The sequence below is a fragment of the Bos mutus genome, chromosome 24, assembly GCF_027580195.1.
Source record: "Bos mutus isolate GX-2022 chromosome 24, NWIPB_WYAK_1.1, whole genome shotgun sequence".
NCBI classification, from domain to species: Eukaryota; Metazoa; Chordata; class Mammalia; order Artiodactyla; family Bovidae; genus Bos; species Bos mutus.
Window position 1 is genome coordinate 21098295 of NC_091640.1, and position 26023 is coordinate 21124317.

Genomic DNA, 26023 nt, shown 5'->3' on the forward strand with positions numbered 1-26023 from the left:
AAAGTTTACTAAGTAACACTTAGGGAAATACAAAAATGAGATAGCCCCGGATACATGTATATGCATGGCTGAGTCCCTTCACTGGTTGGTTACCTTAGACTATCAAAATATTGTTCATCGGCTAAAGGCAAACAGAAAACAAAAACTTTAAATTTTAAAAGAATGAGATGGCACCTGTGAGATGGCTTTAACCCACATTTAAATGCAAATCTTTTCAAACCCAAATAGATTCCTTAACAGTGTAACAGTTTCCACAGAAGGCTTCAGAAAGGTTATCATCGTTTGAATTTCTATTTGCAGCTAACAGGCCACCTGTAGGACAGGGTGACCCCAGGCTGACGCAACGCAGGAGACTGGCGAGAGGCGAGTGTCGCACGCCAGAGCCAGACCCACCGCCCAGACACCCTCCCCTAAGCGGATCGGGCCGCACACCGGATCTCCAGGCTCTGGAGCAGCCTCTACAGAGTCCGTCCCAGAGCATAAGCAGCAGATGTGGCGCCAGAAGCAGACGGGGTCCAGCCACTTCTCTCACCTGAGGGTCATAGAGCACCACGGAACAGGACGTGCCGAAGGCCAGAAGCCCTCCGGGCCCGGGGCTCCAGCTCAGGGCACCCCGCACACGGTTCGGGCAGCAAAACACATGAGACGTCTCCAGCATGGGTGCCACCATGTTGCTGTCTGGTCAGCGGCCGAAACCTGGGCACGCACTTCCGCCCTCGGAGCGGAACTGCCTGCCCGCCGCGTCTTCCCGCGGGCGTTATCCGGGCCGCGTTTCCGAGGCGGCCGGGGGCGGGGCGGGGGCGACCCCGCCTCCGCCGGGCCCGCCCCACCCCCCACCCCAGCCCAAGCGGCCCTCTGTCTGTGGTAACGTTGACCCTCGAGTCGAGGACCGTGGCCCAAGCACGGCCTGCGTCCCAGGAACACAGACGCGACCGGAAGCGCTCAGAACCCTCCAGAAAGACCCAGGACTCGTGTGCCCAGAGAACGTCCCGCTGCCCTCACTGCCGGGATCCCAGCGGCAGACGGGGCTGGCTCGGTGTGGTGGTGGGGGGTTGGCGAACGAGTTTCTCAGAGAGGCGGGGGGCGCGGAGGAGCTGGAGGAAAGCTCCCCCGGCAGATCTCGGCGCCCGGCGCGCACCAGGACCGCGTCTCCGCCCCACTCCCGCCCCTGCGAGCCCCGCGGCGCCAGCGAACAGGCGGACCCGCGGACCCGCCCGCCGGGGACGGGGTGGAGCCGCACTGCGCATGCCCCGCAGCCGAGGCCGGCGGAGGCGGTGGCTCCTGGCAGCGCGCTGCGCGCGGCGCTAATTAGTGATTGTCCTCCTGCTCCCGGGAGGCGGCGGCGGTGCCGCGTGGGGCGCGGCTAGCCGGGGTCTACGCGGCGCTTCCCCGACCGAGGGGCAGCCGGGCCGATGAGACCGCCGCCTCTCCGTGCCGTGTAGAGATCTCTAGGGAGACGAGTAAGGGTCGGCTCCGCACCGCCGGCGGGAACTTGAACCGGCGCGCGGGAGCGGGCCGGGGGTCGGCGAGGCCGCGGAGAGGTGAGTCCCGCTGGTCTAGGAAGGGTGGGCGGAGAGGGGAACCCCGCGGGGCCGGCGAAGCCGGACTTCCCAGTTTGGGGTGCACAGCGGGCTTCGGGGTCCAACGGGGAAAGGAAATGGTTTGTCCTGTTCATCTCATTTTCCGAGAGAGTACTATGGTGTTTAAAAATAAAAAGCTCTTCTAGGCAGTTTTGCGAGCTCTTTCCCGTTTTCTCCGCTCACCCGTTTCTCCAGGCCCTTTCCTTCTGCTTTTTTCTCCAGCACACGCGGACTTGCGGGGATGGAGATCCGCTGGCGGGTCTGGGACCGCCCTAAGCATCCTTCCCTCCCTTGGGAAAGAGCCATTCGTCCGTGCCGTCCCCACCCATCTCGCTCCTCGTGTATTTCTTAAAGGTTTTCTTCTGCCCCTTAAAACTTCGGGCCCCAAGGATTGTTCTTTTAGGAGTCTAGCCCGGTGATAGTGCGCACGTCCTCTTTTCACAGAACGATAAGCAGCCGCTGTGCAATACTGCTGACAGCGTTTGGCGCACTTCCACATACATCCCTGCTAGTGGTTTCCTCTGTCTCCGTATGAAATAGGTGTTACCAGCTGGTCCAAGGAAGAAGCGCTGAAGGTGGTAGAGCTCAGTTGCTCCTCGCCCTTGACATCTCACTCCCCTTATTTTCACTGGAGGCAGACCAATTTGGTCACGATCACCACCCATCATTGGTACTGGGCATCTGCTGACTGGGTCCTGAGATATTAGTCTCGCTGCTTCTTTTGGCCTATACTTTGGTCTGCTTAACGGAATTCTGCTTTTCAATGCTCAGCTGGATCCCTAACTCCTCTTTGGAGCATAGTTCTTTGGTTCCCAGCAGTATTGTGCAGATGAGTGATAGCAAAATAAGAGCAACACAGTTTTTTAATAAAGTTTTAATTTCCTTAAAGAACTATTACTGTGCAGTCATTCAAAAATATGTGATCACTTTGTATATACTCACATGGAAAGATATCATTTGTTGAGTGGAAAAACAAAAGATCCCATTAGTATGATTAAGGCGCACATGTACCTGAGTATGCATGAGGAATTCTCAAGAAACTGGCCAAATTAGTTGCCTCTGAAGAATGGGACTGGGGGAGAAAGGCCTCAAATAGATTTATATACGGTTTAAGAAAAAAATGTTAAATGTGACTTATTCTGATTGCCATATTTACCTTTTTTGCTGTTAAAAGATTGTTCTATGAAATGGTGGTGGTCGCGGTTGAGGTAGCTAGTTTGGGTTTTGTGTTCTCTTGTTTTGAATTCTTGTTTGAAACATGATATAATGCCAATATGGCTGTGACCACATGGGTCCCTCCAGTCTCTGAATTACTATTGCTTTTATAGTGTTAATTACAGAGTCTTAGCACTCAACTGCTCTCCAGTTGTTTCCCATGTTTCAGCAATGCAGAGGTAGAGCCTAGGACTCCAGTTTGGTTTTTTGTTTGTTTTTTGCAGTATCTAGGACTACACTGATCACTCTAGATGGTGCTTTGTTAAACTTGGTTATTTGATTAGACATCAGTTTTCAGCATGAGATTTCTTAATTCAAATTGTTTTGGAAGTGAAGACAAGGTTGTTTCTTTACTTTTGTTTTCTGTCTTCTTTAGGAAGGTGCGATGGCGAGGAATTTATCAGTGATCTTGATCCTGACCTTCACTCTGTCAGTCACAAATCCCCTTCATGAAGTAGGACCAGCCACTGCTTTCCCTCAGACCACTGAAAAAATTATTCCAAGTTGGGAATCTGGCATTAATGTTAACTTGGCAGTTACCACACGGCAGCATCATCTACAACAGCTTTTCCACCGCTATGGAGAAAATAATTCCCTGTCAATTGAAGGGTTCAAAAAGTTGCTTCAGAATATAGGCATAGATAAGATTAAGAGAGTTCATATACACCATGACCATGAGCATCACTCTGACCATGAGCATCGCTCTGACCATGAGCATCACTCTGACCATGAGCATCACTCTCACCATAATCATGCTGCTTCCAGTAAAAATAGTCGGAAAGCTCTCTGCCCAGACCATGACTCTGATGGTTCAAGCAAAGAGCCGAGAAACAGCCACGGGAAGGGGTCTCATCGATCAGAACATGCCAGTGGCAGAAGGAATGTTTTAATCAAGGAGGGTGTCGGTGCTAGTGAAGTGACCTCAACTGTGTATAATGCTGTCTCTGAGGGAACTCACTTTCTCGAGACCATAGAAACTCCAAAACATGGGAAACTTCTCCCCAAAGATGTGAACAGTTCCACTCCACCCAGTGTCACAGGAAAGAGCCAGGCGAGCAGACTGGCTAGTAGGAGAACCAATGAATCAATGAGTGAGCCCAGAAAAGACTTTATGTATTCCAGAAGCCCAAGCGAAAATACTCAGGAGGTAAGATGTTTCTCGTTATTTTAATCAGTGTGCCTGCTGTCTATCCTGTCATTGCTATTCTCTCTAAACTAAAAATAAAATGTTGAGTTCATTGAACGGGGAATTTCTCCTTTCTGAGCAAGGCACTTAGCTCAAAGTGTCTCCACTATGTTGAAAACATTCCTGATAAAAAACTTGTGGGGTAAGTTCTTCGGTAAGAATAATGCTGCCTGGTGAAGCTATTTTCTAATATAGAATTTAAAACATATGAAATTATTTTGGGGGAGAAAATCTTTAAAGGTGAATACTATTAATTAAAAAAAAATACATAAAATGAAAGATCGAAAGAGCAGGAGTTAGAATTCATGTTTTAGGGAAAGGTGTGGTTTAAAGGGCCAGAGAATGCAAGAGCAGCTTTGCCTCCTTGACAAAGGGATCACAGTGACTTGTAAGGTGGGTGAAATTGGAGATGCTACCTAGAGTGACGTGCTGGACAAGTGAAAAGTCTGGGCAGTGAGTCCTGAGTTCATGTGTTTTTCTTCTCTGAAGCTAGACTTCCAGGCTGTACACAGTTTGCCTTGGCTAAGAGATGTCAACAACAAGGCATTAGTTGGTATACATTAATAGGCAGAACTTAAGTATTTCATTCAAACCATCACATGACTACTAATTCTGGGATAATCCTACTAATGGTCATTCCCATAGCAACACTAGTAATAAAATTTGTTTAGAGTAGTATTGGCCAAGAATTGTGGGAGTTTAAAATAGCTTTTAGAAGATGAGAAACAGGTGCTAGTGCCAGTGGTTTTTTGTGGGGTTTTTTGGGTTTGTTTTTTTTTTTGTTCGGTGAGAAGAGGGAGCTTACATTCTCCAGCAGAGATTCTCTTCAAACTAAGCTTGTCATCTAATTAAATTTTTGAAACAACTGCCTGCCGGTGCAGGTTTGTCTCATTAACCAGTGTTGTCCTCTGCCAGAGTGAGTAATCTACAGATTTAATATTCTCTCGTTGTGAAGTGTTATTTTGCCAAGTATGTACACAGCACTGAGCTAAGTTTTGCAAGTACAGTCACTGCTGGAAGAGTGACATGCCTTGGGCTTGTTTAGACCAGGTATGATAGCGTTAGTACAGAAACAACATATTTCTCAATCTTTAATGAACCCATCTTGAAATTAAAGCTCATTTCCTTAATAGGTTTATACAGTGAGTTAACAGGCTTGTGAATGTCTATTTATCCTCAAACTTTTTCGTCTTGAGACTTTCTCCAGAGGTGACTAGTGATGTGCTTCTCCCAGGAAGAAATAAGCAGAAGAGATGGGAAATCAGCCCTGTGACAAAGTTATCTCCAGGTAGCTTGAGGCAAATTCCAAAGTACTTAAAACAAAAGTTGGTCTTGATTTACCTTAAGTAAAGAAGTAGCTTCAGTAAGGAAAGGGAGTTTTGTCATCAACAGCTTTTTTAGATTCTCTAATGGGAATGCCTTTCGGTGATTTCACTGTTTATTTCTTTTTTCTTTAGTGTTTCAATGCGTCAAAGCTGCTTACATCTCATGGCATGGGCATCCAGGTTCCATTGAATGCCACCGAGTTCAACTATCTCTGCCCAGCCATCATCAATCAGATTGATACTAGATCATGTCTGATTCATACAACAAGTGAAAAGAAAGCTGAAATCCCTCCAAAGACCTATTCTTTACAAATAGGTAAAATTGCCTTTTTTGTGTAAAAATAATTTCCAGTAGATATATTTATGTTGTGTTTTTTCCTTCTATTTACATCAGCCTACTCATTTTTCAGCATAATTCCAAATATATCATCTTAATTGTTCTCTGCCTGGGATGTGAAGAAAGCAAATGTGTTAGCTTTACCCTAAAAAAATAAACAAAAACTAGAAAATACATTATATAGTAACTTGTCTGAGGTCCTCCCACAGGATATGTCAAGGTCATTCAAAAATTTTGGGTTCTATTGAAACATATACATTACCATGTGTAAGATAGATAGCTAGTGGGAAGTTGCTGGGGGCTTTCTTGGTGGCTCAGTGGTAAAGAATCCACCTGCCAATGCAGGAGACTCGGGTTCGATCCCTGGGTCAGTAAGAGCCCCTGGAGAAGAGGATGGCAACCCACTCTAGTATTCTTGCCAGGAAAATCCTATGGACAGAGGAGCCTGGAGGGCTACAGTCTAGGGGGTCAGAGAGTTAGACGTGACTAAGCACGTACACACAGGAAGCTGCTGTACAGCACAGGGAGCTCAACCCAGCATTCTCTGAGGACCCAGAGGGGTGGGGTGAGGGTGGGGCGGGAGAGAGGTTCAAGAGGGAGGGGATGTGTGCATGTTTATGACTGATTCACGTTGTTGTATAGCAGAAACCAACACAACATTGTAAAGCAGTTATCCTCCTATTAAAAAGTTGGGATTGCTTTGTATGTTGTCACATTGTTTAGAGAAAGGTCAGAGTTGTTTAGGAGCCTAATCCTAGTGTGCTCTTATTAATACATGAAACCAGGATACAGTCTGCTGTAGTGTAAGTTGTGTTGCTCAGAACCTATAATGAAAAATTGATTGCTTTGTTCACTGAGGATATTACTGATTCCCAGCTTCCTTTCCTTTCTCCTTTCTTCCCTCCTTTCCTAACGTTTTCCTCTTCTTTCTCATAATGTAACTGTTAAGGGAGTCTGTAAGCACAGTTCCCAAGTGATTGAGAGTTCATCCTTGGTAACCATACCTTCCCCCTCCTTCACCCTCAGTTCAGTTCAGTTGCTCAGTCATATCCGACTCTTTGCGACGCCATGGACTGCAGCATGCCAGGCCTCTCTGTCTATCACCAACTCCTGGAGCTTGCTCAAACTCATGTCCATCGAGTTGGTGATGCCATCCAACCATCTCATCCTCTATTGTCCCCGTTCTCCTCCTGCCGTCAATCTTTCCCAGCATCAAGGTCTTTTCCAATGAGTCAGTTCCTCATATCAGGTGGCCAAAGTATCAGAGCTTCAGCATCAGTCCTTCCAGTGAATATTCAAGGTCGATTTCCTTTAGGATTGACTAGTTTGATCTCCTTGCAGTCCAAGGGACTTGCAAGAGTCTTCTCCAACACCACAGTTCAAAAGCATCAATTCTGGGAGAAGCGGGGGGTAAAAAAACAAAAAAAAAAAACAAAAGCATCAATTCTTCAGCCTTCAGCCATCTTCACAGTCCAACTCTCACATCCATACATGACTACTGGAAAAACCATAGCTTTGACTAGATGGACTCTCGCTGAAGAATGTTCTCCTAGGTTATGCCTTTTACCCAGAGGGTTCAGTCATGTTTGATCCAGCTTCTTGGTTATTGCTCTATTACCACAGTTCTGTTCCACTGCATTTGTATTTCTTTAGCTCCACTTTTTTTTTTTAATTTATTTGTTTTTAATCGAAGGATAATTGCTTTACGGTATTGTGTTGGTTTCTGCCAAACATGAACACGAATCTGCCATAGGTGTAAACTTCCCTGCTTTTACAGATGACTTTATGCCACTCCACAGTCTCTCTTTGAAAGTGTGTCAGTTGTTTGCTTTGTCCTTTGCACTGTCTTGTTCTCTTTGACAGCCTGGGTTGGTGGCTTTATAGCCATTTCCGTCATCAGTTTCCTGTCTTTGCTGGGTGTGATCTTAGTGCCTCTCATGAATCGAGTGTTTTTCAAGTTTCTTCTGAGTTTCCTTGTGGCATTGGCTGTCGGGACACTGAGTGGTGATGCTTTCTTACACCTTCTTCCACATGTAAGTAAATAATTTATCCCATTAGTGTGTTTTATAGGGCTTCCCTGGTAGCTCAGTTGCTAAAGAATCCACCTGCAATGCAGGAGACCCTGGTTCGATTCCTGGGTAGGGAAGATCCACTGGAGAAGGGATACGCTACCCACTCCAGTGTTCTTGGGCTTCCCTCGTGGCTCAGATGGTAAAGAATCCGCCTGCAAAGTGGGAGACCTGGGTTCGATCCCTGGGTTGGGAAGATCCCCTGGAGATGGGAATGGCTACCCACTCCGGTATTCTGGCCTGGAGAATCCCATGGACTGTACAGTGCATGGGGTCACAAAGAGTCAGACAGGACTGAGAGACTTTCACTTTCAGTGTGTTTTATTATTCAACATTAAATACTAATACATAATGCATGCATCTATAAATACATATATTGAATATATGTATTTTCAGTTTGTGCTCTGTATTGATACGTATAAAAGGCTGGAAATTTAGTTTCTAGGAGCGTTTGCATGGGTTGTAGCCATGACCCCCAGTCTCACCTTGGTGTGCACCACACCTGGTTCCCTAACACGCAGTGACAGAAGCTCCTGCTGCACCCAGCTGCGGGCCACGGGGGCAGGGTGCCTGGATCTCAGGTGCTGGCCAGGGCCCATCACCCAGCCTGGGCTTCTTGGAAGCACACTGAGAACAGTGGTAGGGGCTTTTCCACTGGATGTATGAACAGTAGACACTATATGCCTGTTAAGACTTATTTGTGGCCATGGAGAAACATTGGAAATACCCTCTACCCGTACATTATGAGGATCGATGGAGAATGTGTCTGTCTTTACACTGAATAGATCCACTCCACTGAAGTGCCATCGTGCATTATATATGTTAAGCTCTGGGTCACTGCTGCTTATTGGTAGTTTTACTTTTAATATCCTAAACTTCCCCTCATTCTGAAGTAGAACGTTAATTGCCTAATTCTGAATGGTTTCATATTTGACGTTAATTATCTTAGCCAATTTTTCTGACATGTGAAGCAAATGAATTTATAAAATCGTATTATTTTGCCTTTAGTCTCATGCAAGTCATCACCATAGTCACAGCCATGAAGAACCAGCAATGGAAATGAAGAAGGGACCACTTTTCAGCCACCTGTCTTCTCAAAACATTCAAGAAAATACTTATTTTGATTCTACGTGGAAAGGGCTGACAGCTCTGGGAGGCCTGTATTTCATGTTTCTTGTTGAACATGTCCTCACATTGATCAAGCAATTTAAAGATAAGAAGAAAAAGGTAAGAAAAACTGTACTGAGTACTTACTATGCATTGGACATTTATTTAGAGCAGCACTTGAACTGAACTGTTAGCAGAGTGTTTCCAAGGTGTATGATCTTCATTTGTGAGGAGGTTCAGTACCTTTTTGCTCTCAGAAGCATTCATGGAAGTCAGTAACCCTGGACTTCTCTGTCTTCAGTATTCCCTTCAGAGTCACTGGAAAGGGTAAACATCTATATAAATGACCAAACAAGGCATCGATGGTGGCGGTGGTTTCACGGATGTGTACTTACCCCAAACTCTTTGAGTTATGTACAGTAAGTATGTGCAGCTTTAAAATTACTCAGTAGCTAAATATTATGTTTTGTTTGAAAGACTATCTGACTCACTCAGACTTGCCGTTTGCAAAGTGCCTGCAGAAATAATATGAAGCTCAACAGTAGACTCTATATCTGGTGAAAATATCTTTGGAGTTGCCTATGGTTATCTTCCTCTTCCTCTCTGATGTGACCGGGTAAATCAGTCAAAAGATTGTCCCCATGGGGACGCTTAATAATGACATGTACACATTTTGGCCATTTGTGTGCTCATATTCTGGTCATTTGATGTTGACCAAGAGAGTTCCAGAAAACCATCTATTTCTGCTTTATTGACTACGCCAAAGCCTTTGACTGTGTGGATCACAATAAACTGTGGAAAATTCTGAAAGAGATGGGAATACCAGACCACCTGACCTGCCTCTTGAGAAACCTGTATACAGGTCAGGAAGCAACAGTTAGAACTGGACATGAAACAACAGACTGGTTCTAAATAGGGAAAGGAGTACGTCAAGGCTGTATATTGTCACCCTGCTTATTTAACTTATATGCAGAGTACATCATAAGAAACGCTGGGCTGGAAGAAGCACAAGCTGGAATCAAGATTGCCGGAAGAAATATCAATAACCTCAGATATGCAGATGACACGACCCTTATGGCAGAAAGTGAAGAGGAACTAAAAAGCCTCTTGAAAGTGAAAGTGGAGAGTGAAAAAGTTGGCTTAAAACTCAACATTCGAAAACTGAGATCATGGCATCTGGTCCCATAACTTCATGGGAAATAGATGGGGAAACAGTGTCAGACTTTATTTTGGGGGGCTCCAAAATCACTGCAGATGGTGGCTGAAGCCTTGAAATTAAAAGACGCTTACTCCATGGAAGGAAAGTTATGACCAACCTAGATAGCATATTCAAAAGCAGAGACATTACTTTGTCAGCAAAGGTCCGTCTAGTCAAGGCTATGGTTTTTCCAGTAGTCATGTATGGATGTGAGAGTTGGACTGTGAAGAAAGCTGAGCGCCGAAGAATTGATGCTTTTGAACTGTGGTGTTGGAGAAGACTCTTGAGAGTCCCTTGGACTTCAAGGAGATCCAACCAGTCCATTCTAAAGGAGATCAGTCCTGGGTGTTCATTGGAAGGACTGATGATGAAGCTGTACTTTGGCCACCTCATGCAAAGAGTTGACTCATTGGAAAAGACTCTGATGCTGGGAGGGATTGGGGACAGGAGGAGAACGGGACGACAGAGGATGAGATGGCTGGATGGCATCACCGACTCGATGGACATGAGTTTGAGTGAACTCCGGGAGTTGGTGATGGACAGGGAGGCCTGGCGTGCTTCGATTCACAGGGTCGCAAAGAGTCGGACACGACTGAGCAACTGAACTGAACTGAACTGAAGATCTTCTTGGAGTCAGAGTTCTGTATGATCATTTTTTTCTCTGCAGCCCTGCTACTTCTAAATTTCCAGTTTTGGTTTCTCTTAAATTGAGCAAGAGGTTACATACTTGTAAAGCTATTTTAATGTAGAAAAAGATTTATACAGTGATTGCCTTATGTAATTGGCAACTTGCCTTTGAATCTTTCAGAAGCATTCAACTTAAATTTTCATGGCAGTAACTCTTTTCACTGGCATTTCATAGTCTGAATAATATGTAATTAAATCATGCACTTGGAATAGCAGGTATAGCTGGCATGAAAAGACTTGAAAACTAACATAGTTGATTCTTGCTGAGCTTAGAGCTCAGGTTGGGAACCCAGTGCATGTGAGCAGAGTAGCCTCCTCCATCCTGTGAATATTTTCCCTTATGGATTTTACAGTCAGTTAAATCTCAAACTGAAGATTTTGAACCCTTACTGAATGTCAGTTTACAGGGAATAAGTGAAGCAACAAGAGCTGACTCCTCCTTAATACAGGAAGTCTTCCATGTCCCCATTGTCCCTGCTGCTTCACTTGGGTGGCTTTGAGGATATATCCTCCTCCTCTGCATTCTCAAGGATTTTTTTTGCAGGGGAGGGGTTTGTTTGTGTTTGTTTGTTTTACTGCATTTCTATTTCAGATGCCATTCTAATTTCAGTGTAATTTTCTAGTTTTACCTAAAAAGTGCTGTTTATTACCCTGGTGCTCTAACATAGGACTCTAAGAGGTAGGCTGTCTGTAGCAATACAGATCAGTGTTTTTCAGACTCTTTAAGTTATAACTATTTGCGAGTTGTGAAATCAATCTTGTGTCTTGACCCATGTTTTTAAATGTAACAGTGATATTACAGTGCATTCTATATATTACTGTTACATATATATTATTATGCATTGTAGTTAACGAAGTTTGGAATTTCTGTTCTCAGATAATTTCTGCTAGCATGTGAGCTTTCAAGGGCCAGGACCGCTCCATCTTCTTTACTGCTATATCTCCATTGCCTCGAATAGTGTCTGGCACATAGTAGAGGATTGGTAAATTCTTGTTGAATGTTTAACAAGCATTAAGGGCTTCCCGGGTGACAGTAGTGGTAAAGAACCTGCCTGCCAGTGCAAGTAAGATGTAAGAGACGCAGATTCGATGCCTGAGTTGGGAAGATCTCCTGGAGGAGGGCATGGCAACTCACTTCAGTATTCTTGCCTAGAGAATCCCATGGACAGAGGAGCCTGGCGGGCTAAGTACAGTCCATGGGGATGTAGAGTTAGACACAACTGAAGCAACTTTGCACACACGCATAAGAAGCATTAAATAGTAAATAAGCATGATTTCTAAGCAAAGACTTCCCACAGATGTTTCACAAACATTTCATGTTCTCTTCCTTTTTAGAAACTATTGCATTTATTTTTTTTCAAGGGCATCCAGATCTTAGTGTTACTTATATAACAGTTTTAAATCTCATTTAGTTCTGTCAAAAAGAAAAAACTACTCCTTACATGGTAAGCATTGGTAGCTCTTCAGACCCATCAGTTTAGTTCAGTTCAGTTCAGTCACTCAGTCATGTCTGACTCTTTGCAACCCCATGGACTGTGGCACGCCAGGCTTCTCTGTCCATCACCAACTCCCAGAGTTTACTCAAACTCATATCCATCGAGTCAGTGATGCCATCCAACCATCTCCTTCTCTGTTGTCCCCTTCTCACCCCACCTTCAGTCTTTCCCAGCATCAGAGTCTTATAATGGAACATTTTACCTAGGATTTCCCTTAAGACATCCATATATGTCAATCTCTTTATTCAAATTAGGGTTGAATCACATACTTGGTGTGGGGCACCCCACTCCAGTACTCTTGCCTGGAAAATCCCATGAATGGAGGAGCCTGGTAGGCTGCAGTCCATGGGGTCGCACAGAGTCGGACACGACTGAGCGACTTCACTTGCACTTTTCACTTTCATGCACTGGAGAAGGAAATGGCAACCCACTCCAGTGTTCTTGCCTGGAGAATCCCAGGGACGGGGCAGTCCTGGTGGGCTGCTGTCTATGGGGTCGCACAGAGTCGGACACAACTAAAGTGTCTTAGCAGTAGCAGTAGGCTCTTAACGATATTTCTACCTCAGACTTTCTTTCTACCAGATTCTCAGGTTTCTTGCTTAGGCTGGAAACCTTAGGCTGAAAATCATCTATGAATCCCCCTCATCCTCATATCCAACCTAGTTTTATTAAGTGTATCCAGAAGTGAAATTATTTGTTTCTCTCCATCTTCCTTGCTGTTGTTCTGGTCTAAGCTCGGCTTACCTGACTGACAGCAGCTGCCTCCTGACTAGACTGTCTACATTATTTTGTTACCCTCTTCTAATCCAGAGTGGAGAGGGCAGAGTGATTTTAAATGAGTCTGATGAGGTTGGACACCACTGCTGAAAATCCTCTGTCTCTCTCAGTCTCATTGCTTATAGGATGAAGTCCATAGCTTCATGATGGATGAAGTCCACTACAGGATGAAGTCCATAGTCCATGGTTTGCACTGTCTGGACTCCCCACTACCCAGCCTCAATACTGGCCGCCCAGTCTCTGACCTACCAGACCCCAACCACCTTGCACTTCTTTCAGTTAAAGAAGGGGCTGCTCCCTTTCTGCTTTAGGGTCCTCCCACATGCCATCTCCCTGCCTGGACTACTCCTCCCCACCCTTCTCCAGCAAACCCCTGCTCATCTTTAGGTCTTGGCATAAACATCACTTCCTGGACGAATCCTGTCGTGGGAGTTAGTTAGGTCTTGTTATACACTCTTGTAGTACTGTGTATTTGTCCTTTGTAAAATGTATAAAGTTGGCTTAAAGCTCAACATTCAGAAAACAAAGATCATGGCATCCGGTCCCATCACTTCTTGGGAATAGATGGGGAAACGGTGGAAACAGTGTCAGACTTAATTTTTGGGGGCACCAAAATCACTGCAGATGGTGACTGCAGCCATGAAATTAAAAGACGCTTACTCCTTGGAAGGAAAGTTATGACCAACCTAGATAGCATATTGAAAAGCAGAGACATTACTTTGCCAGCAAAGGTCCGTCTAGTCAAGGCTATGGTTTTTCTTGTGGTCATGTATGGATGTGAGAGTTGGACTGTGAAGAAGGCTGAGTGCCGAAGAATTGAGCAACTGAACTGAACTGAAAGTGTATCAAAAATTGCAATCAAAGAATTGTGTAATCATTACCTGTATAAAACTTCCCTCCCTGTGGGTGATAAGCTCCATGGGAACAAGGACTGTGTGTATCTTGGTTTATGGTGTATTAATGTATTGCCAGGATTCAGCACAGGAAACGTTAGAGCCCCTTAATACTTGTGGAATGAAAGAATTGGTTAAAAACTAGAGATAGTCATTGCTCAACAAGAAATAAAACATCAATTAAGTGACTTAAAGTATCCTGAATTCACTTATTTTCACAAATATTTAAGTACTTTCTGTGTTTGAGGCATCATGCCAGGGGTAGGTATAAAGATTGGTTTGTGCTTCCTTTTAAAAACTCTTATAACCTAAAAATGTGCAGATATTTTATATACTGTTAGAGCTAAAAATGAAATCTCAGTTATGGTGGGGATTGAGTCATATTCAAAAGATACTGCAAATAAGAAGGTGATTGTTTTTGTGACCGTTTTCCTTATCTTAAATATTCTCCGTAAGTCGGTAATACACAGGCACCATTGTTCTAACAGTGACCTTCATTCTTGGGTTCTGAGATATGGACAGTATCTCAAGTATGGTATTCAGCTGGTTTAAAAATCTAGTGATAAATTCAAGACTGACTACTAGGGTTTATTTCAAAAGAGAAAACTTGGTAATGGCGTTTTATGACAGCAAAAGTATTTTAGTTTTAGTAACAAGTACATATCAGTATCACGGTATAATTTTAAGTTATAAAAAGTGTGGCAAGTATGGGCTTTCATTGCCCAAAAGAGGCATTGAAGGAAACCAGGCAGGTAGTTAGCAGATCAGTACTTGCCAGGAGGATGTGCCTGTTCTGAATTGATGGCCTGAGGCAGAGCTCAACTTTAATGTGTGTGTGAGTCACCTGGAGATCTAGTTAAAATCCAGGTTCTAATCCATTCGCTCTGGGGTGTGGCCTGAGATCATGCATTTCTAAATAGCTCCCAGGGGATGCAGTGCTGTTTTCATGAGAACAGATTATACTGTGTGACCTGAGGGACCAGCAGAAAGATGAGTGTGTGGTTTTTCTTTCATATTACTGATGCATCATCCTTTACCTTTCTGAACAGTTTCTGCCTAAAACAAACTACTAGGTGCTATAAAGTTAAGTGCAGGCCTTGCCCTTAGATGGGGTTTATTCCTTTAGAAGTCTGTTACTGTTGTCTTGTTCTATGAAATCTTTTGCTTAACTGTTTATCTGAAGGTGTATGCATAAGTAAACCACTTATTTCAAGTACTGCTTTTCCTTGCTGTTACAGAATCAGAAAAAACCTGAAAATGATGATGATGTGGAGATTAAAAAGCAGCTGTCCAAGTATGAATCTCAACTTTCAACAAATGAGGAGAAAGTAGATGCAGATGATCGTAAGTTTATAAATCTGAGAGCTGGAGGGGAGTCCATTGCTCTGTGATTTGCAGGCAACTCGGACTATCTGCAAGAGATGGGACCATATTCCAACCCCATTAACCTTCCCCTCCCTCTTTTTTTTATTTTTTTGGACTGTGCCACGAGGCTTCTGGGATCTTAGTTCTCCAACCAGGAATCGAACCTGGGCCCCGGCAGTGACAATGCCAAGTCCTAAGCACTGGACCACCAGGGAATCCCTCCCCTCTTTTTAAACTTATACTTTCTTTTAATTGCCAGTAAGTTGGTTATTTCTATGTATATTTATATGTCTTCTTTCTATAATTTTTTTATTTTGAGGTAAATTCAAACTTAGAGAAAAGTTCCAAGAATAGTATGAAGAATTCCTCTGCCTCTTCCTGTATTCCCCAGTTATTTTGTGTACATTTATCATTCTTTCTCTCTTTCTCCGTGTATATACATACTACTCATTTTTTTTTCTAAACCATTTGAGAGTAAGTTACAAAAGTGATGCTTCTTTACCTCTAAATACTTGTTATATTTCCTAAGAGAAAGGACATTCTCTTATGTAATTACAGGTCAGTGATCAACACCAGGAAATTAAAGCTGATACAATGCCATTTTCTAGTCTATAGACCCACCATTTTCATGTTTTTCCAATTGTCTTAATAATTTCTTTATACTCCCCTAACCCCCAAAAGGAAAAAAAAAATGATCCAGAGTACAATTCAGGGTCAGATGTTGCCTCTTATTGTCCCTCATTTTGAGGTTGTTGTTTTTGCATCAGGTTGATCACTCGGGGCAGGAATAGCACAAAGTGTGTTACATCCTTTTCAGTGACGTGACCTGCCTCCCACCATGATGCTGGGTCACGTAGCGGTGGTGGTAATTTTGATCACTTGGCTAAGGCTGTGTCTCCTGTGTTTCTTCACTGTAAAGTTACTGTGTTACTATGTTTCCTAGAGCTTGTTAGCCTGGCATTTCTTGTTGGACAGGCTCAGTTAAAATTAAAATTTTAAACCAAATGCCTCATGATGACCTTTGAGGTCCTGCCCTGCCTTCCACTTCCCCGGATGGTTCACTCTGTCCAGCCTCACAGCCTCCTTTTCATCCTGTGAGTATACCAGATCTGTCTCAGAGGCTGATACTCAGTTTCTCCTGCTTGGAGCACTTTTCTCCCAGGTCTTCATATAAACTCCTCCTATTGTTTCAATCTCAAACTCAGACATCTCCTTCTTAGAGGCCTTCCTGGCTCATCCCAATACAGAGGTCTCCCACTCACTCTCCTCATATTCGCCTTTTCTATTTTCTTCCCATGCTGTCCAGTGCCGTACCTTATTTATACCTGTATTTCCTTGTTAAGTGGCTATCTCCCCCAAGAACATGAGCTTCCTGAAGGCAGAGACTTTGTTCTGCTCCACTTTGTCCTGGTGCCTGGCCCAGAGTAGACACTCAGTTGCTGACAGAGGAGGAAGAGCAGCTTTATTGTTGCTACTGGGCAGTCCTAAGACTTTCTGTCCACCCTTTGTCTCCAGCATGCTGCTCCTCTCTAAAGAGTGAGTGAAATACTTTGACTTGTCTTCCTGCATCTATTCCGTCTTTAGAATTTCCAGTGAAATTTATAATGATGAGAGGAAATAACTTTTAAAATTGGACCATAGTGTCAGGAATGCTCCCAGAAAAGTTGATGCCAGTGTAAAAAAAAGAAAAAGCAAAACCTATTGTTGCAGTTTACACAGATAAATGTTTCCTGGTGATGATGGTATTTCACATTCTTCTGCTTTTCCTTTTTAATTTTTGTTTGGCCACAATACATGGTTTGCAGGATCCTAGTTCCCTGACTGAGGATTGAACCCAGACCCTTGACAGTGAAAGAGCAGAGTCCTAACCACTGGACCACCAAGGAATTCCCCTCTTTTGCTTTCCCTTGAATTTTGAAAGAGAGGAACTCAGATGACAGAATTGTGCATGTTTTTTATTTCCAACTTTTCTGGAATATTTTTCTAAAATATTTTAAATGTCAACAGTGAAATATTTTTTTAAAATGTGTGTGCTGCTTTTATAATCAGAAAAAAAATATCTTGAAAAACATAGGGAGGCAAAAGAATTTAAGGGAGGATCTGGGGCAGTTACTGAAGGCTATCATTTAAAATCCATTCTTAGTGAAATCATTTAACTTCTAAAATTTACTAAAACATACTGATGTTTTTCGTCAACAGTACTCTAAAGTCTAGTCTGCCAGGCAGATGTATGTGAGAGAGTTGCCATGCTTTGAAGTCTTGTTGACTCTGTCAGTGGAGATTTTGAAATGTGCGCATTAACAGAGCCATTTGACTTTGTCCCAATGTCCTTTATGTTTACATCTAGGACCTGAAGGCTATTTACGAGCTGACTCACAAGAGCCCTCCCACTTTGATTCTCAGCAGCCAGCAATCTTGGAAGAAGAGGAGGTCATGATAGCTCATGCCCATCCGCAGGAAGTTTACAATGAATATGTACCCAGAGGGTGCAAGAATAAATGCCATTCGCATTTCCATGATACACTCGGCCAGTCCGATGATCTCATCCACCACCATCATGACTACCATCATATTCTCCATCACCACCACCACCAGAACCACCACCCCCACAGCCACAGCCAGCGCTACTCTCGGGAGGAGCTGAAAGACGCTGGCATCGCCACATTGGCCTGGATGGTGATCATGGGGGACGGCCTGCACAATTTCAGCGATGGCCTCGCAATTGGTATGTCTCTGTGTTTCAGCCCTTGTTTGTTGATCTCTGAAAATGCCACTTTAAGCTGCTGATTTTAGCAAAGAGTAGGTTGGTTTGATAAGGCTGTTAACATCCAAGGTTATCAAAATGTTATCTCTTCTTTGACTGCTTTGACAGTGATGTACTTGATAAATGTGGGATAAGATGAAAAAGTACTGGAAACTGCTTGGCCCCTTAACTAAATTGAAGTTACTTTCTCAAAAATTACTTTCTTTTATCTGCAATATAAATAGTATGTATTATTAAAGTGAAAGTATCTTTTCCACCATCTTTTCTATTATGCTAAAGGAATCTTCATCTACCTAATAAATTTAAATTACTAATCCGTACCCAAAGAAGAATTACAGACTTTTTGTAAGTTGTGCTACCATTGAAAGATAATAGAATATTTATGAATTGTAGTAATTTAGTGCAGGAAGGGAGGGGCTTCCCAGGTGGCACAGTAGTAAAGAATCAGCCTGCAAAGCAGGAGATTCAAGAGACAGTTCCTGGGTCAGGAAGATCCCCTGGAGAAGGGAATGGCAACCCACTCCAGTATTTTGCCTGGGAAATCCCATGGACAGAGGAGCCTGGTGAACTATAGTCCATAGGGTTGCAAAGAGTTGAACATGAATGAGCACTTGTGCACATACACAGACCCACAGAGTTCTAGAAGGAGCCATGGAAATAATTATGGAGCAGGTAGGCGAGGTCCGACGAGGCAGTGTTGTTTTGTTGCCCAGCTGAGATAAGCCCAGGCCCTGCTCCCCGCACTGCACTCTTCCTCCTCTGCACCATGCACTTCCTCCTCTGCACCATGCACAACTTAAGCGACACAGAAGGATGTGCAAATGCTCAGTCATGGTTGTAAGTAATCAGTTGTATAACGTGTTAACTTTTAAAAGCAGGGAGCTATTTGTCTTAAACCTCCCTTATCAAGACATTGAAAGAATAAAAGTAAAAAAGTCTAGTTACACAGTGGATTCCTCTGAGGCATGGAAACATATTTGTACTCTTGATTCCTGAGGTTTTTTCCCCTAAACCTTTTAAATCAGTTTGTTTTATATTTCTCCATAAGTGCTTTATGTGGTAGCAGTTACTTCTCAGGTTTGTGTAAGATCATTTAATCGCTTTAAGGCACAGCCCAACCTTCCCTTCAATCATATCTCCTTGTTCTCCTTTGGGAAATTTAAGCCTAATTGAATGTAATCTAAGATTAGTAATGAAGAAGTTACAGAGTGCAGTTGAGAAAGTTCTGTTTATTCACAACCAGAATATAGTTTCTTTCACCTCATTGTATGTGCTATACAAATTTTAAAAATACACACCCACAAAATACTGCAGTGATTTTTTTTACACAGGTGCTGCTTTTACTGAAGGTTTATCAAGTGGTTTAAGTACTTCTGTTGCCGTGTTTTGTCATGAGTTGCCTCATGAACTAGGTAAGAGAACCCTTCAAATGGTATTTTCCAGGTGGGTAGCATATCTTAGTGTCACTACTGGCTTTTGCTAACAATAGTTTCCAGCAGGCTTTCTCATTTATGGCTTCTCATAAGTCTACTATCCTAGCTAGCTTTGTTTCTTACTAAGGACAAGTCTGTTTCCAGCCAGAATTCTAACCCTGCAACTCTGATTACACAATTGCCTGTGTGGGGTTGCCAAACAGATCCCTGAGCCCCATCTCTGGTCCTCTTCCCCTGCCAGATACTTTCCTGTATCAGCGTATGGTGACGTCAGTCCCTGTTTTCATTGTACACAGAATAGGAATAAGACCATAGGCAAATAAAGAGTCATCTTCCATTAACAGAGAGAACTTGACAAAGAGAATGTCATTGGAACTAAAAAGAAAGAGAAGTTGACGAATTGTGTTTTGAATATTCTTTTTCTCTGTCACCAGAAGGCAATGGCAACCCACTCCAGTACTCTTGCCTGGAAAGTCCCATGGACGGAGGAGCCTGGTAGGCTGCAGTCCATGGGGTCACTAAGAGTTGGACACGACTGAACGACTTCCCTTTCACTTTTCACTTTCATGCATTGGAGAAGGAAATGGCAACCTACTCCAGTGTTCTTGCCTGGAGAATCCCAGGGACGGGGGAGCCTGTTGGGCTGCCATCTATGGGGTCGCGCAGAGTCGGACACGACTGACGCGACTTAGCAGCAGCAGCAGGACTTAAAACCTTCCCAGAGTTGCCCTGGTTCTGTGTGTGTCTCTGTTTTTCTTCTTACCGGTGGCCACATGCCTGTCGCACCATTCTCACCTTTGTCCCTTGGCGTGTGTTCTGCCATTTCGAAGGCCTCCCATCTTCCTGTTCGATGCTTGTAAGCCTCAACATCTGATTTGTGTTCCACATTCTAGATCCTTCAGGCTCCACGAAGCCTCTCTGAAGTACTTTGATCTTAATTTCTTTTCTTCTTTTATAACCAGAACATTAGACTCTTCAGCTCTTAATTATGATGCATATTGCCTTAATCATTTGCTGATCATTTCCTGTGTGTTCTCTACTCCCTCTTCCTGCTTGTGGTCATTTGAAAGCCCCTTGAAGACAGTGCAAGAGCTCAGTGGTAGATTCTTGGTATTGACATTCTTTGACAAACAAGAAACCTTAAGAAAAACTTTGGATAAAAGATATCTTAGTTTATAAAACTGATTAACTGTTAACCCTGGGTGATTCTTAATTTTGTCTTTTTTTTTCCCACTCCTCAAAAAAATTGGAGGATTTTTTAAATCTGGAAAGTCTTTTGGGTATATGTCTTAAAAATGATTTTTTTAATGACTTTAATTGCCTTTTTGTGTTTTCTGTTAAAGGTGACTTTGCTGTCTTACTGAAGGCTGGCATGACTGTTAAGCAGGCTGTTCTTTATAATGCCCTGTCAGCCATGCTGGCGTATCTTGGAATGGCCACAGGAATTTTCATTGGTCATTATGCTGAGAATGTTTCTATGTGGATATTTGCACTTACTGCAGGCTTGTTCATGTATGTTGCTCTGGTTGATATGGTAAGTTTTTAAGAAGTCAAATTACAGAATTGACTAACAATGAAATAAAAATGTTCAATGAAACAGCATTTTTTAAAAGAGTGTAGGGTAAATGTAGTAGCAGTGAGATTCTGTGCTCAACAAAGTATACAAAGTATACTTCAGGATACACAGAAGTATCTACCTGCTTCTGATGTGTCGTTCTGAGAGGAGAGTTTCAGTAATCAAGTATTGAATTGTACATAGACTTGTGAGAAACCTAGTACAAGCCACATACTGTTGGCAAACTGTGTATGCATCAGAACACTTAAAGGATCCTTAGTAACGGATAAAGGAGTCCTATCTTTTTGTCACCAAAGTCCACTTAACAGTCTCAGCCAGTCTTACTGCTAAGATTATATTTTATAAAAGATTTCCATATCTCTGAACTTTAAGTGAACCACATGTTATGTACAGATACAGACAGTAAGCAGGGTAATCAGTGTAGCTCTCCATTTTACAGTGGAGTAAACTGAATCAATATAATTTTGATTTGCTGAGCAGACCATGAGTAGTCATTGTTAATTAACTGTTAGGAAATGCTGTGTGACCTTATTAGCTAGATTCATGTTTTAGAAATTTGACTCATGGTATATCCAGCTACATAGAAAGCTAGTACAGTGTCCTGGAAGTTCTTCTAAAATCTGTGGTTCTGGAAACTTAAAGGTTGCTCTTTTTTTGTTTGTTTTAAAGGTACCTGAGATGTTGCACAATGATGCTAGTGACCACGGATGTAGCCGCTGGGGATATTTCTTTTTACAGAATGCTGGGATACTTTTGGGTTTTGGAATTATGTTGCTTATTTCCATATTTGAACATAAAATTGTGTTTCGTATAAATTTCTAATTAGGGTTTAAATGCTAGAATTTAAACTTAAAGCTATAGTTTGCTGTCTGTAGTTTGAATAGGTCATAGGGAGATGAGTTCGTATGATGCGATCCATAGCACTTAAGGTTAGTGGATTTTGTGATTTTTTTGTATTGAATATTGTCATTTGTTATGCCTATAAGGTCAGTTATGGTGGTAACATAAAGGTACGTTTTAATATTTAAGTTATTCTGTTTTGGGAATATAAGCTATATGTGCAATTTACCAATATTACCAGTTTATTGTATAAACAAGAGATTTGGCATGACATGTTCTGTATATTTCAGAAAAAAAATCTTAATTTTTTTTTTTCTAGAACTAATTTAATATAGTGATTCCCATGCTGGATTTTAGGCCTCTGAAGAACTGCTGGTGTTTAGGAGTAAGAATACACATGAAGCTTAAGATACCAATAAAACTTAAACTGAATTTAAGCTAAGAAATAAGGAGAAAAAGAGAAGAATCTGTATGAATTAAGAAGTTATAGATTTCATATAAAAAATCAAAACTGGTTATTAAATAGAAGGGGAAATTTAGATATAAATGAAAAAAGGCAGTATTAGTAAAGTACAGAGTACATTCATAAACATTTTTGTCAGAATATTAATTGTTCCAATAAAACCTCAGCACTTTTTACTAATTTAGTTGTACATTTAACTTTGTATAGTAAAGACATCTAAATATATTTAATAATTTGAAAAATACATCATTTGACCAAGAAATTGGAATTTTAAAATATGTATGGAGATACGCCAGATGAGTATGAGTAAGTTTATGTATTGTCAAAAGACTTGGATATCACCAAGTCATGTTATGTATCACCCAAAGTTACATTATTGGATGTTCTGGTTATCTGGTTTACCACTTGTCAGAGTATTAGAATTTCAATATATGTAAGAACATTAAAACAGTACTGATTATACTTTGACTTCTTGGATTCAGAAGGTAGTTTGGTATCTTTCAGTGCTTCAGTGTTGTCGTTGTGAGCAGTTGTCATTTTTATAGATAGTACTTTAGATGTACTAGGGTTGTATGGCGTTCTCTAGTTGTTGCTTTTCTACAAAATAAATTCCCATGTCAGCTTCATATCATATATTCTGATTTTCTTTGCTTTTTTTTTTTTTTTTTTACCATCTTAGCCATTTTTAAGCATACAGCTTGATAATTTTGCATATATTCACAATGTTATGCAATTTGTCTCCAAAACTTTTTCATCTTGCAAAACTGAAACTCTTCGTTTCCTTCCCATAGTAACCACTATTGTACTTTCTATTTCTATGAATTTGAGATGTTTGATTTTCTTAAATATAACCCAGACTATATATACTTGTCAATTCATTTATATTATTGTATTAGGTGGCTTTATTCAATTTTTTACATTTTTATCACAAAGGGCACTTCAGAAAATACTGGTCCACAGTTTGTTCAAAGCTGTCCCTAACTTAGAAAATCCCCCCCAAACAAAAAACAAACCCCAGAACCTAAGCTTGAGAAGAAGCAATGATACCCTAGATTCTAAGGAGAATCAAGAACAACTGGGCAAGACTCTACAGCCTGTGTACTGAAAGACAATTTTGGACCAGCATTTCTGTTCCCCAGACCAAGCGAGAGGGGTCTGACTAACGAGAATTACTTGGATTGGGGTGGGCAGCAGGAGTGCTTGAAAGGATGAGATGGGACGTCTCCTTCTCAGGCTAAATGATTGCTGTGCTCCAGAAATCCACAGACCCGCCCTGATGCCACTGCTGGGTCAGTGCAAGATGAAATTCTGGACATTGGAAACTGTTCCTCCAGGAGTTTGGGAGATGGCTTGTACCTACTTCTTTCATAGAGATTTTGAAGATGGAAGGTGTGCTGGACCAGTTCACAAAACAGGAAGATAGCAACCATAGTTTGCACTCCAATTTGAACTCACTAGTGTGTATATAGAAGATTTAAGGAGTTGGTTCCCACAGCTCTGTGTGGGAGAGATTGAAGATCAGAGGACAATGCAGAAACTATAGAATATGAACCAAAGGCTGTTTGTTTGGGGGAAAACACATAACAGACTGATAGAAAATTAAAAGGTACAAACAAATAATATCTTGAATAAAGAAGGAGACATAAACAGAGATGTAGTAGATCCAAACAATCATTAATTGTTTGGATAATTAACAATCGTTAATTATGAATATTTATGGAAAAAATTGAAAATCAGTAACCTAAAATGACCACCACATCACAGTTGTTCCAGGCCTCCCTCAAAATAACACCCTTTTGCTGTATATTTACCAAAACTTCAAGCAACACATATTATCCAAGTAGATTATGGGATTAGAAAAAAAAAATTCATCATGTTAATTGAGATTAGTGTAACTTGATAAAAAACCATTCTGGGAAAAGCAATCTGCCTGGTACCTTAATACTCCCTATATGTTCTTGCAGCTAAGTCAAGAATAAAAGGCCCTGAAAACTCTGCCTGGGCCAATTATCAGTGAACAGCCTTGAAAGATGAGGTGTAAGACAAAGAGCAGATCTTGTACAGGAGAGATGGTTTCCCCAAGCTCGGTGTTTCTCAGTGCCACACACACTCAGCATGTGCACCATCCACCTGCAACCTTTCCCTTTGCTTCTATGAGACCTGAAGCCCAAGAGGGTCTTAAATGCTGCTCATGCTGCTTGCTATGCTGTGAACAGTAAAGTCCATTGTGTCCCAGAAGTTCATGTCTTATGCCCCAATCCACAAGACAAACGGGCTAACTTATAGCTTCTAAATTGGATAAAATTCCAGACCTTTACAAAACCTCATAGTATAGTACAAAAAGGGAAAGCAAAAGCGAATGCATGGTCACTTCAGTCGTGTCTGACTCTTTGCAACATTATGGACCATAGCCCACCAGGCTTCTCTGTTCATAGGAAGAATTTCTTCAGGCAAGAATACTGGAGTGGGTTGCCATGCCTTCCTTCAGGGATCTTCTCAACCCAGAAATCGAACCCACGTCTCTTAGGTCTCCTGTAAGAATCCTAAATGAAACAGCAAATCAAACTCAGAAGTGTATGTTTCGATCAAGTAAGGTGGCCCTGGGAATACAAAGATGCCTAATCAGAATACCCATTACCGTCATAAACCATGTTAACAGAGTGAAGTGGAAAGACACAAATTTAATTAATATAATTCTCATTCAGGATTAAAGAAAAGCATTTCAGCATATTAGAAACAAAATTACTAGAATTTGAGAAGTCTAGAAACTTGTCTCCTTGAATATCCCCATCGTATGAAGTCAAGGGTTTAAGAAAGAGTAGCAGTGGAGGGGAAGGGAGATGTGCAGAGAGGGAGGAAATGATAAAGACCAAAAAGAAACTCCTATTCCAAAGATGGAGTGGAACTTGAAACTCCCAACTTATATGTTTACATACAAAGTATAATGAATAAGGAAGTAGCAAGCTGCCATAATTCTATTGGAGAAGGCAATGGCACCCCACTCCAGTACTCTTGCCTGGAAAATCCCATGGATGGAGGAGCCTGGTGGGCTGCAGTCCATGGGGTCACTAAGAGTCGGACACGACTGAACGACTTCACTTTCACTTTTCACTTTCATGCGTTGGAGAAGGAAATGGCAACCCACTCCGTGTTCTTGCCTGGAGAATCCCAGGGACGGGGGAGCCTGGTGGGCTGCCATCTATGGGGTCGCACAGAGTCGGACACGACTGAAGTGACTTAGCAGTGCCATCTGGAAAGCCCAACCCTTTAAACAATAATTCCCCTTTCTTCCCTCCTTCAGCTCCTGGCCTACTTTCTGACTCTACTTACTGCTTGACTATTCTAGGTACATCATATAGATGGAATCATACAATACAATATTTGCCCACGTGAGTCTGGCTTATTTTGCTCAGTATAATGTCTTCAAGGTTCATCCATGTTGAAGCATATGTCAAAAATTCTCTCCTTTTTAAGGCTCAATAATATTTCATTATATGTATATAACACATCTTGTTGATCAATTCACTCAGTGAAAACATTTGAGTTGTTTCCAACTTTTGGCTATTTCAGGTACCCTACTGTTAGTATGAACATAAGTGCAAATAGCAGTTTGCCTGCTTTCAGTTCTTTGAGGGGTATATAATATACCCAAAAGTGAAATTGCTGAATCATATGGTAATTCTATGTCTGTTTTTTTAAGAGTTACCATATG

The 26023-nt window shown here is 42.2% G+C and overlaps 2 protein-coding genes across 2 annotated transcripts in view; one reads left to right on the forward strand and one right to left on the reverse strand.

Moving 5' to 3' along the window:
• Positions 1-815, reverse strand: part of ELP2 (elongator acetyltransferase complex subunit 2) — a 47806-nt gene extending 46991 nt beyond the window's left edge. The window contains exon 1 of the mRNA XM_005889218.3: positions 533-815. Within this exon, the coding sequence (XP_005889280.2) occupies positions 533-670 (138 nt within the window). The 5' untranslated portion in view covers positions 671-815. The remainder of the gene's footprint in view (positions 1-532) is intronic.
• A 463-nt stretch (positions 816-1278) lies between these two features.
• Positions 1279-23193, forward strand: SLC39A6 (solute carrier family 39 member 6). Its single transcript, XM_005889223.3, has 10 exons — positions 1279-1541; positions 3172-3942; positions 5439-5622; positions 7507-7676; positions 8721-8939; positions 15109-15214; positions 17583-17960; positions 19331-19411; positions 20776-20966; positions 21678-23193. Exons 2-10 carry the CDS (start codon positions 3181-3183, stop codon positions 21828-21830), a joined length of 2244 nt encoding a protein of 747 aa, XP_005889285.1. The 5' UTR covers positions 1279-1541; positions 3172-3180; the 3' UTR covers positions 21831-23193.
• Positions 23194-26023: the final 2830 nt, after the last annotated feature.